Genomic DNA, 12,077 nt, shown 5'->3' with positions numbered 1-12,077 from the left:
CCAGCCTAGACATGTGGGTAGATCTTTTCTGAGTCTGAATCGGTTCTGTGGCCTCAGCCGACAGCGGGCTTCATCCCACTGTCAACTGAAAACGGGTCACATGAGTGCAGAATGAATTGCACTCCTGTGATCCATAGGAGAAGTACAGCCAAACGAGCTTTGGCTGTACTTCTCCTTTAGTTTCGTTTTTTTACCTTTAACAAGAAAATCTGTGGCACTAAGCACTTTTGCTTCAGCAGCCAGCACAAGTATATGGTAATTGACAAAACAACTCTGGGCCAGCAGTTACATGTGATGAGGGGTGGGAATATCCATTCCCCCCTTTCCTCGCTGGCTATTGGCAAGCACCCTGCGTGAAACCTCCTTCACATTACCTCACGCCTGTTATGTAATGGAGCGCAGCATGAAGGACGTAACATTTGAATAAACTGTCCCTGAATGGCATTAGTAATGAGGGGGTGGGTGTATTCACTCCTCACACCCCCTGTCTACAGCTGTGCTGGCATCTCCTCCACGTTGTGCCTGTAATGTGATGGGGCACTGAATGAAGGACGTCACACAGCACTGAAAATTTGAGCTGTGCTGAACAGTCACTAAATGGCAATGAGGGTGCAGGTTATGCATCCCCTGCTTCCTCTCACTGGCCGCAGGCAGCTGGCAGGTGAGGCAAACAATCTCCACGTTGCACCCGGTAGGAGAGAGTGAGCAGCGTTAGGGAAATGGAAGACAGGTATTTAAAAAATCCGAATCCCCAGCAAGTGGCCTAAGATTCAGGTTTTTCCACCCCCCTCATCCTGACGCCCTAAGGCGGCTGTCTAAGCAGCCTAGCCTTATGCTGGTGCCTGCCCTGTAGGCCATCTATGGAGAACTTCTAAAATACAATACAACTACAGATCAGCAAGTAACAGAAAATGACTCGCTCTGCTGGGTAAATATTTAATCCATCCACTTAGTTGGTAAAAAGTGGTTTAGTAAATGCAGCATCTCACACATTAAGTAACTAAAATAATGCACAAAATTGTGGAAAAAATGGTGAAGAGGGTCAGTAAGTCAATAGATCATAGCATTAACATCCCTTGCATAGAAAGACTAAGAACAAGAGTATATCATGGGACTTTAACGGTGCTTGGAATAAACCAACATATGTAATAAAAAAGTATAAATTTTATTTATATCAAAATGAATCATAAAAATTAAATCAGCAGCAGAGCCGGTTCACACTTGTGCGGATGCGCTGATCACATGTAATTCGGAGCGCACTGCTCCTTCATTACATGCGATCTCCTGTGCGGATGCGAGTTCAGCCATATACTTGGTATGGCTGAATTCGCAGCGCATCCGCAGCAAACTCGCACATGAGGCATTTTTTGAGCCGCATCAGATACGGATCGCACAGTGGTTCACACTTGCAGATCGCACTGCGATATGCGATCAACCTGGGGGTGTCATTAACATTTAATTGACACCCCCTGCGTATCGCATATGCCAGTGTGAACTGCCAGATGTGCGGATGCGATGCAGAATCACGCTGCATATTCACAGCGTTCCCGCATCGCACAAATGTGAACCGAGCCTAAAGTGCATTTTTAGCATGATTTCACGTTTACTTCACTGTGAAAATGCACTTTATACTGATATAATTTCTATGATTCATTTTTATATAAATAAAATGTATACTTTATTACATATGTTGGTTTAATCCAAGCACCGTTAAAGTCCCATGATATACTCTTGTTCTTAAAATGAAGCACAGTCTCCCTAACCCTTGGGGACCCCTGGTTTTCCAGCCAGAACCAATAGGGAATCTGCTTTTACGATTGCAAGGGAGAAGAATGTTCACGCTTTATGATATCATTATCACACAAGGAATTCCCTTCCTATAATTATTTTGTTATAGGTCCCAGATAATAATATTGATGTCCTTAGACATTGTCATACTTTCAACGCTAAAGACAAGAAGAGTGATTGTGCCTAGAAGGTGCATTGTCCTACCTGTTCTCTTAGGCGCTCCTGGTGACCCATTATTGCTGTAGCATGATGAGGGTATTTGTATTTTAGATGCTCCAGAAACGCCTCCCTCTTCCTATCCATGTCGGAGGTCTGCATTCCCAGGATTTCTTTTGAACTGCGGGGCCCACCTACTGTGTGTCTCCGGGGAATATTCCGTACAGCTTTAGGTGGGATGTTTCCATTAGACAGGTTCTCTTTAGACTGGTGACATTCTGTTTCATCTAATGAGCCGCTGAATGAATTCTTTTTCGTCTCACCTGAAAAATATGTAAAACATAATATCACATTAGCGGGCGGTATGCAAACCTTTATATGGCTTTGTGGAAGGCTGCCAGACATTATAAAAGGAGGTGATAATTGCATTTTATAAACTTATTTTATATAGCTTGTGTTATTTTTTTCGGTTCGACTTGTTAAACCAGTGGTTCTTAACCTGGGTTCGATCGAACCCCAGGGGTTCGGTGAGTCAGTCTCTGGGGTTCGGCGGAGGACTCATATGATTCGTGATGACACGCACACCCTCCGCTACCACTTCGCTGTCAGGGATTATTTCTCCAATTTCGGGAGTGTCCTTCCGCTCCGCGCCGTCATCATGGAAACACACAACATCCCCACAGTACAGAGACCGGACCTGGCGGAGTGATTCACATGTCCTGTGACACTGACACACTGTGAGTCAGTGCACTGACGGCGAGGACAAGGACAGACTGAGCAGAGTGAGAGCGGGGACTCTGAGACTAGAGGGGAGAGAGGTCCAACTCCTAGGCCTAGGAGGAGGCTTAGTGAGTGGTGGCTCACTCAAGTGACTCACTGAGTGAGTCTGACACCAGTCTGGCACCAGACCCAGGCCAGAGCAGGCCACGCACTACTAGGCCAGCGCAGCAGCCAGACCAGAATCAGGAGGACTAAGGTAGGTATATGTGGTGGTGTGGTGTTCTCTGCAGAGAAGTGTTTTACTAAAAAGCCCCCCCCCCCCCCCCACTGTGTAGTGTGCAGTATTGGTATGGCATTTTTTTTTTTTTTTTAAGTTAGGAGAGACTTTTTTTTTTTTTTTTTGGTTAGTTGGTTGGTAATGCAAATGGTCAGTGCTCAGTATTAATGCAAATGGTCAGCGCTCAGTATTAATGCAAATGGTCAGCGGTCAGTGTTAATGCAAATGGTCAGCGGTCAGTGTTAATGCAAATGGTCAGCGCTCAGTATTAATGCAATGGTTTTGTTCATTTTGTGCACCTATGTATAAATATATACCGTCCTAAATATATACCTATGTTTTGAATTTGAAAAAATCATATTTTTTTTTCCAATTAAGAAGGCAGAGATGTATAGTAACGAAGTAGAACTACTTAAGTACTGTACTTAAGTACCGAAATGCGGTATCTGTACTTTCCTAGAGTAGAATTTTTTTCTTCTACTTTTACTTCACTACATTTTTTCGATGATTTCGATACTTCTACTCAAGTATTTTTTTTCTTGTGCTGCATAGTTACTCGTTACTTTTAAAAAAATTACCACTGCCAGAACAGTAGATGGCAGGTTGCATAAAGCTCAAAATAATGTGTATAATGTCATTTGTAAATCAGCGCATATGAAAATAAAGGCTGTGTATAATAAAAGCTGCTATACCAAATCTTTCCAATAAAAAGAAAATATGAAACAAACAAATAAATGGTGCTACAGCGCTTAAAGTGCATCAAGAAACCACTAACAAACACAGGTTAATCATTTGAATAAATCATTTGAAATAATAAAAACCAATATGATGTTCAAACTTTTGACTTCTTTCTTTAATAACTACATAACACAGTACTTGTACTTCTACTTTCAGTACTTGAGTAGAAATTTTTTTTCAAAACTACTGGTACTTTTTACTTTTAGTACTTAAGTAGCAAATTTGTTGAAAAAACTACTTGCAATACTTAAGTAAAAAAAATGTTGAATACTTTAGTACTTCTACTTAAGTAACTTTTTCTGCGAGCACTTCCACTTCTACTCAAGTCACTTTTTGATCGAGCACTTGTACTTTTACTCAAGTAGAAATTTCAAGTACTTTATACAAGTCTGTAAGAAGGGTTCGGTGAATGCGCATATGAAACTGGTAGGGTTCAGTACCTCCAACAAGGTTAAGAACCACTGTGTTAAACCATATTCTCAAAATACAGTTAACTTTGAAAAAGTGCCTCTTGTTTTCTCTGTTTACAGAGTTGTCCTTATAAAGCTTTTATCTTAACCACTTGCCCACCGCCCGCCGCAGCAGCAGGCTGGATGGGTTGCGCGAACCGATGTATAGGCACCTCAGTTCGCGGGGGACGCACAAGCGCCCCCATTAGGCAGCGGGGAAGCCGATCCACAGGGCCGGCGGCCGCAATTGCTGCCGGGTACCCGCGATCGCTCCCCGAGCGGTCTGCTGTTGTAAACACATTGTTCTCTTTGGAATGAACACAGAGCGCCTGTGATCCTTCTATTTAGGATCACAGGTCTCTGTGTTGATTCCACAAGTCCCTCCCCCATACAGTTAGAAAACACTCCCCTAGGCTCACACTTAACCATTTGATCACCCCTAGGTTAACTCCTTCCCTGCCAATGGCTTTATTACAGTAACAGTGCATATTTTTAGCACTGATTACTATAGTAATGTCACTGGTCCCCCCAAAAGTGTCAGCTAGGGGTCCGATCTGTCCCGCTAAAAATTGCAGATCACCGCCATTACTAGTTTAAAAAAATATATATTTATAGAAAAGACATAAATCTTTCCCCTAGTTTGTAGATGCAATAACTTTAGTACAAACCAATTAAAATATGCTTATTGGGATTTTTTTTTACCAAAAATATGTAGCAGAATACAAATTGGCCTAAAATGGTTAAAAAATTAGATTTTTAATTTTTTTTAATTGGGAATGTTATATAGCAGAATGTGAAAAACAACGTTTTTTTTTTTTTCAGAATTGTCGCTCTTTTTTTGTTTATAGCGCAAAAAATATAAATCGCACAGGTGATCAAATACCACCAAAAGAAAGCTCTACTTGTGGGAGAAAAAGGACATCAATTTTATTTGGGTACAGCATCGCACAATTGCCTGTTAAAGTAACGCAGTGCCGAATTGCAAAAAATGGCCTGGTCATTAAGGGGGCAAAACCTTCCGGGCTAAAGTGGTTAAAGTGGCATTAAACCCAATAGCAAACTTTTATTACATTGCACCTTGCTAATACATGGATGTGATGGCTGCATTCATTTTCTTTTTTACATTTCCTTTCTTCTGTTTTCAGCTGGTGATCTTGCCTGTAAGTCTGTTGTTTTTCAAAAGAACAAGCTGTTCTGCAGATGCAGCAGTTACAGAAATGAGACAAACAATTTACTACTGACAGGTGTAGTTACATTGATCAGCTTTTACCAGTGGCGGCTGGTGAATGAAAATTTGGGGGGGGGGGGGCGGTTAAAACAACACCACCCCCGAGGGCCGGCCGGCAATCAAATCTACCACCCCCTCTCTTCTCCCCCTTCCCGGGACAGATGGCTGGCTGCCCAGCTGGACAGCCAGCATCCTTACCTGCTCCTTCCCCGAGCGGCTGTGAGTCTCCTCCGGCCGTACGACTCCTCCCTCTTCCTGGCCAACGGCCAGTAAAATCGCTTCTCTTTTCAGCCAATCAGGAAAGGGGTCTCATGACCCACTTTCTGATTGGCTGGGAGGAAAATCAGTGTGACAACAGTGAATATTCATTCGCTATTGCCATACAACTGGGTGGGCTCAGGGCGCAGTGCTCTGCGCCCTCAGCCCACCCTTTTCTGAAGCCTATTAGGGCCTCTGGCTCTAATCACCTGCTTAAAAAAAAAAAATCCCCTATTGGAATCCATGCGTCCGGAGCCCTGCATGTAGATTAGGGGGCGAGGCGCATTGATAGGGGGGCGCCACTGGCTTTTACATATTTCTGTAAAACCTTTATCCTAAACAGAACAAAGCTGTTTGCTGGAACTGCTTATAAAGTATCAGCTGAGGTCTGGCTTCAATTTGTTTGTGTATCTAAATCGGCTAGTCCATCTAACACTGCCCCCCCCCCCCCCCTGACTGACAATATTGCTGTCCAAAGATGCCCCCTGTGCTCCTTCATCCAGAGTGCCAGATCACCTAGTGATAACAGAAGGAAATAAGCCAAAAAAAAAAGAAACTGAATGCAGCCACCACATCTAATGATTGGTAAGCTACAATATATTACATTTTTGGTTTTGCGTCTAATACCGCTTTAATAGCTGGAAGTGTAATAAGGTCATTGGTCCTATTTTTGAACACAGGAAGTTGCACCTTTATCCTAAAGGCAGATCCTGCAGACGGAGGGTCCACAGCCTGGAAATGGAGTTAGGGAAGCACAGACAGACCTACATTCCCAGGGAGAGTAGACTGTGCCATTGCTGTGATCAGGGGGCCCCGAAGAGGCCCACTTCCTGCTATGGTCCCCCAAGTACTCAGCAGTGAAGGACACCTATTTCCAGAGCTTCTCCGCTCTCATCCCAGATTACACCCCCATAAAAGAGAGGAGGAAGCTCCATCTTCAACTAGGAGAAGAGGAGCCATCAGGGAAAACAGCCACATAATATGCATAGCTCCCAACTGTCCCTGATTTCGAGGGACGGTCCCTGATTTGGAGTCCCTCTCTCCCTGTTTCCTCCTCATTTGCCCGTTTCTTTAGTCTAATCTATATAGTTGTATATAAAATGCACTTTTTATCTTTCAAAAAGTGTTTCCCAGTGCTAAACCTTTCATCCAATTTCTAAATTGCTGCATTTGTGAATTCTTAAAAACCAGTACAAAGAAATAGTAGAAAAAAAGTAGTAAAAAAAAAAAAAAAAAACACTTGTCGGTTTAACCACTTCAACTCCGAAAGGTTTTACCCCCAAAATGACCAGGCCATTTTTTGTGATATGGCACTGCGTTGCTTTAACTGACAATTGTGAAGTCGTGGGAAGCTGTACCCAAATACAATTGATGTCCTTGTTTTCCCACAAACAGAGCTTTCTTTTGGTGGTATTTGATCACCTCTGCGGTTTTTACTTTTTGCGCTATAAACAAAAAAAGAACCACAATTTTGAAAAAAAAAACAAAAACAGTATTTTTTACTTTTTGCTCTAAAACATAAGGGAACTTTGGGATACATTTATGGACTTTCTATTTTTTTTTTTTTTTTATTGTTTTTACTAGTGATGGCAGTCATCAGCGATTTTTAGCAGGATTTTTTCCCTTTATCACATCACAGCCCCCCGTTCATCACATCTCTGTCCAACCTTCATCAAATCTCAGTCCACCCTTCATCACATCTCTGTCCAACCTTCATCAAATCTCAGTCCCCCCTTCATCACATCTCAGTCCCCCCTTCATCACATCACAGTCCACCCTTCATCACATCTCAGTCCCCCCTTCATCACATCACAGTCCACCCTTCATCACATCTCAGTCCCCCCTTCATCACATCTCAGTCCCCCCTTCATCACATCACAGTCCACCCTTCATCACATCTCAGTCCCCCCTTCATCACATCTCAGTCCCCCCTTCATCACATCACAGTCCACCCTTCATCACATCTCAGTCCCCACTTCATCACATCTCAGTCCCCCCTTCATCACATCACAGTCCACCCTTCATCACATCTCAGTCCCCCCTTCATCACATCACAGTCCACCCTTCATCACATCTCAGTCCCCCCTTCATCACATCACAGTCCACCCTTCATCACATCTCAGTCCCCCCTTCATCACATCACAGTCCACCCAGCATCACATCACAGCCCCCCCCCCATTATCACATCACAATCCCCCCTTCATCACATCACAGCCCCCCTATTATCACATCACAGCCCCCCCTTCATCACATCACAGTTCCCCCTCTATCACATCACAGCTCCCTCTTCATTACATCACAGTCCTCCCTTTATCACATCACAGCCCCTCTTCATCACATCACAGTCTCCTGCTCAACACATCACAGTCCCACCTTCATCACATCTCAGTCCCCCCTTCATCATATCTCAGTCCCCCCTTCATCACATCTCAGCCCACCCAGCATCACATCACAGCCCCCCCATTATCACATCACAGCCCCCCTTCATCACTTCACAGTCCGCCCTTTATCACATCACAGTCTCCTGTTCAACACATCACAGCCCCCCCTTCATCACATCACAGTCCAGCCTTCATCACATCACAGTCCCACCTTCATCACATCACAGCCCCCCCCTCATTATCACATCATAGTCCCCCCTTCATCACATCACAGCCCCCCCATTATCACATCACAGCCCCCCTTCATCACATCACAGTCAGCCCTTTATCACATCACAGTCTCCTGTTCAACACATCACAGTCCCACCTTCATCACATCACAGTCCCCCTTCATCACATCACAGCCCCCCCCCATTATCGCATCATAGTCCCCCCTTCATCAAATCACAGCCCCCCCCCCATTATCACATCACAGCCCCCCCTTCATTACATCACAGTTCCCCCTCTATCACATCACAGCTCCCCCTTCATCACATCACAGCCCCCTCTATCACATCACAGTCCTCCCTTCATCACATCAAAGTCCCCCTTTATCACATCACAGCCCCCTGTACATCACATCTCAGTCCAACCTTCATCACATCACAGTCCTCCCTTCATCACATCACAGCCCCCCGCCCCCCATTATCACATCACAATCCCCCCTTCATCACATCACAGCCCCCGCATTATCACATCACAGTTCCCCCTCTATCACATCACAGCCCCGCATTATCACATCACAGTTCCCCCTCTATCACATCACAGCCCCCTGTTCATCACATCTCAGTCCCCCCTTCATCACATCACAGTCTCCTGTTCAACACATCACAGCCCCCCCTTCATCACATCACAGTCCCCCCTTCATCACAGTCCTCTCGTCATCACATTAAAGGTCTCTATATAACATCAGTGCCCCCCCTAATCATGAAAGCCCCCCATCACATCAGAGTATCCTCATATTATCAGAGTCCCCCAACAAAGTGTCCTTGGATTATGGATTACCATGGTGCAGACGGGCCGGCTTCCAGCACCAATGCAATGTATGACACTGCGCATCCTGACCCATTATTAGCCCAGACCATTATTTACTATGATAGTGCTGCCAACTGTCCAAACTATATTTGTGGCGCTCCAGCAGAACCAAAATGGTACCCCGGTTGAAAAATGCTGATCTAGCCAACGCGTATATCAAATATTTGAATAAATCAGGCCTATTTGTTTTATTATTATTAATAGCATTATAACTTTCTGGAATTATATTCTAATGATTTACACGTGCCTCCATAAACCTCCTTAATCTGAACTTTTATTATTATTACTATTATTATTGTTTCCCTATACAGTATTCACTTTTTGCTGACTTGTTGCTTTTGTGCTTTCTTCCACTCTCATTATTTTTGCATTGTACTTTCCATACCAGACCGGGCCGTACGGAATCCCTGGAATGTGCTGCTAGATTTTAGCTGACGTTTCCTGCAGTGACAATCCTCAGTCACTTAATTATGTGGAAAATCAGGGAACAGATCAGCCGACTGTGAAGGAAATATCATATGGACGTCGCAGCATGTCTATTAGTCGAGCCATTTGCGAGGGGCGGCTCTGCTGATTTGCCGTGATATTTGCAGCTGCTGTGAATAGTAAAGGATGGGGGTGGCCTCTAAGAAGCTACTTTATATAGTAAAGAGACACTAAACAATATAATTATTCAAAAATCTTCCATACACATCCACTACTTATTGGCCCTGTAATCTGTTTTTCTGAAGCCTTGTAACATCCTCTGTGAGCTCCCGAACCTCTCATTTCCCCCCTCACTTCTGTTTGTCAGGAATGAGCAGTAAACATTAGTTGCAGTCATGTTCACAGCTCTCTGCCCCTAGTCCATCTTTGGAGTGAGCAAGAGAAGGTGGCTACATTTATACAGACAGTGTAGGAGAATGAACGTAGTCACCCTCTAACAGGAAGTCAGATAGCAGCAAAATAAAAAACATAAAAAAAAAAGAATTTGGAGGTGGCTGAGAGCAATAGAAGGGACTTTTTTTTTTTTTTTAAAGAATACTTGAATATAATTTTTTATTCTAAAACCAGAGCTTAGTGTCAATTTAAAGTGGTTGTAAATGTTTAAGGAATAGAATGCATGAAGGTAAAAAAAAACCTTCTCTTTGCAGCATCCCCCAGTCCAGTCAATACTTACCTGAGCCCCCTCTCAATCCAGAGATGTGCACGAGTGCCACGGCTCTCAGGGGACTCTCCCTCATCATTGGCTGGGACAGCAGCAGAAGCCATTTGCTCCCGCTGCTGTCAATCACAGTCACTAAGCCAATCAGAAGAGAAAGGGGTGGTACCAAGCCGGGGCTGTGTCTGTGAATGGATAAACAGAGCAATGTCTCTGGAGTGAGCCTGCTTGGGTGCCTCCTTTGCAAGCTGCTTGCTTTGGGGGCACTTGGAAGGAGGGAGGGGCAAGGAGCGCCAGCAGGGGAATTGAGAAGAGGAGGATTGGGGCTGCTCTGTGCAAAACCATTACACAGAGCAGGTAAGTATATTAAAGAAAAGAAAAAGATTTTAATATCACTTTAAGATCTAACTCACCATTCAGTGAACCAGTCCACTTACAGACTTCATTAAAAACAGTATGCAACAACATCAGTCTCTTCACGCATCACCAAGTTACTGGGGTTGTTCCACTGGACTAAATTTCCAACACTCAACAAACACTCCTATAGCGTTTGTATGGCGTCAGTATGGACTTCAGACAGGCATCAATCAGCTATAAGCAAAGTAAAAGCTGCGCTATAAATGACTAAATGTATAAATTAATAGATAAATAAATATATATATATGCCACCAATGCGTGAATGTGCACACTTACTAAATAGTATAGTGCCAAACCCAAATGAATATAAAAAATAACATATATAAAAATATATAAAAGTATATGTGCACACTAGTAATGAAACAATAAGGTGACATCAAGAAATTTAGGCCCCATGCGCACGGGGCGTTAGAAAAAACGTACGTCAAAGTTAGTTCTGACGCCGGAAAAAGCAGCTGTAAAAACGTGCTTTCAGTAGCTTTTTCCATTGGCGTTATTGCACGTTTTGCCACGTTGCTTTTAGCAGCGTTTTTTTTTCTTCCATTCAAAATCAATGGTTCCCTATGGGAGCCTATTGATTTGAATGGAGGTCGCACCGCAACACTGCAAGTCGGATCCGACTTGCGGGGCGACTTGCGCTGTGAGAATCTTGAGGGGGAACTCCACGCCAAAATGGGAAAAAAACGGCGTGGGGGTCCCCCCCAAGGTTCCAAACCAGGCCCTTCGGGTCTGGTATGGAATTTGAGGGTAGCCCCATGCCGAAAAAACGGCGTGGGGTCCCCCCCAAAATCCATACCAGACCCTTATCCGAGCATGCAGCCCGGCAGGCCAGGAAAGGGGAGGGGACGAGCGAGCGGCTCCACCCCCCCTGGACCACACCAGGCCACATGCCCTCAACATGGGGGGGTGTTGGTACTTTGGGGCAGGGGGAGCTCTGCACCCCCCACCTCAAAGCACCTTGCCCCCATGTTGATGAGGACAAGGGCCTCATCCCCACAACCCTGGCCGGTGGTTGTGGGGTCTGCGGGCAGGGGACTCATCGGAATCTGGAAGCCCCCTTTAACAAGGGACCCCCCAGATCCCGGACCCCCTCCCTATGTGAATGGGTATGGGGTACCCTGTACCCCTTCTCATTCACCACATAAAAGGCAGTGTATGTAAATAACGACAAGAGACGTTTTGGAAAGTTTATTAAAAATCTTCATCCGACTCTTCTTGTCTTCTCCTCTCCGGGGTCTTCTCCTCTCCAGGGTCTTCTGCTCTTTTGCTGTCCGCCCTTCTTGTCTTCTCCTCTCCGGGGTCTTCTGCTCTTTTGCTGTCCCCTCTTCTTGTGTTCTTCTCTCCGGGGTCTTCTGCTCTTTTGCTGTCCCCTCTTCTGCTGTCCTCTCTTCTTTTCTTCTCCTCTCCGGTCTTCTGCTCTTTTGCTGTCGGCTGTCGGCTCTTCTTCCTC

At 44.6% G+C, this 12,077-nt stretch overlaps 1 protein-coding gene across 6 annotated transcripts in view; it reads right to left on the bottom strand.

Moving 5' to 3' along the window:
* KIAA1217 overlaps positions 1 to 12,077 on the bottom strand; it is a 958,874-nt gene that overhangs the window by 493,485 nt on the left and 453,312 nt on the right. For all 6 annotated transcript variants that reach the window (XM_082258357.1, XM_082258354.1, XM_082258356.1 and 3 more), the window contains exon 2: positions 1,993 to 2,267. In XM_082258357.1, coding sequence (XP_082114483.1) covers positions 1,993 to 2,267 — 275 coding nt within the window. The remainder of the gene's footprint in view (positions 1 to 1,992; positions 2,268 to 12,077) is intronic.

The sequence above is a fragment of the Pelophylax lessonae genome (assembly GCF_965119305.1).
Source record: "Pelophylax lessonae genome assembly, chromosome: 5".
Taxonomy (NCBI): domain Eukaryota; kingdom Metazoa; phylum Chordata; class Amphibia; order Anura; family Ranidae; genus Pelophylax; species Pelophylax lessonae.
Note: the sequence above shows the minus strand (reverse complement) of the source record. Positions and strands in the feature narration are given on the sequence as shown.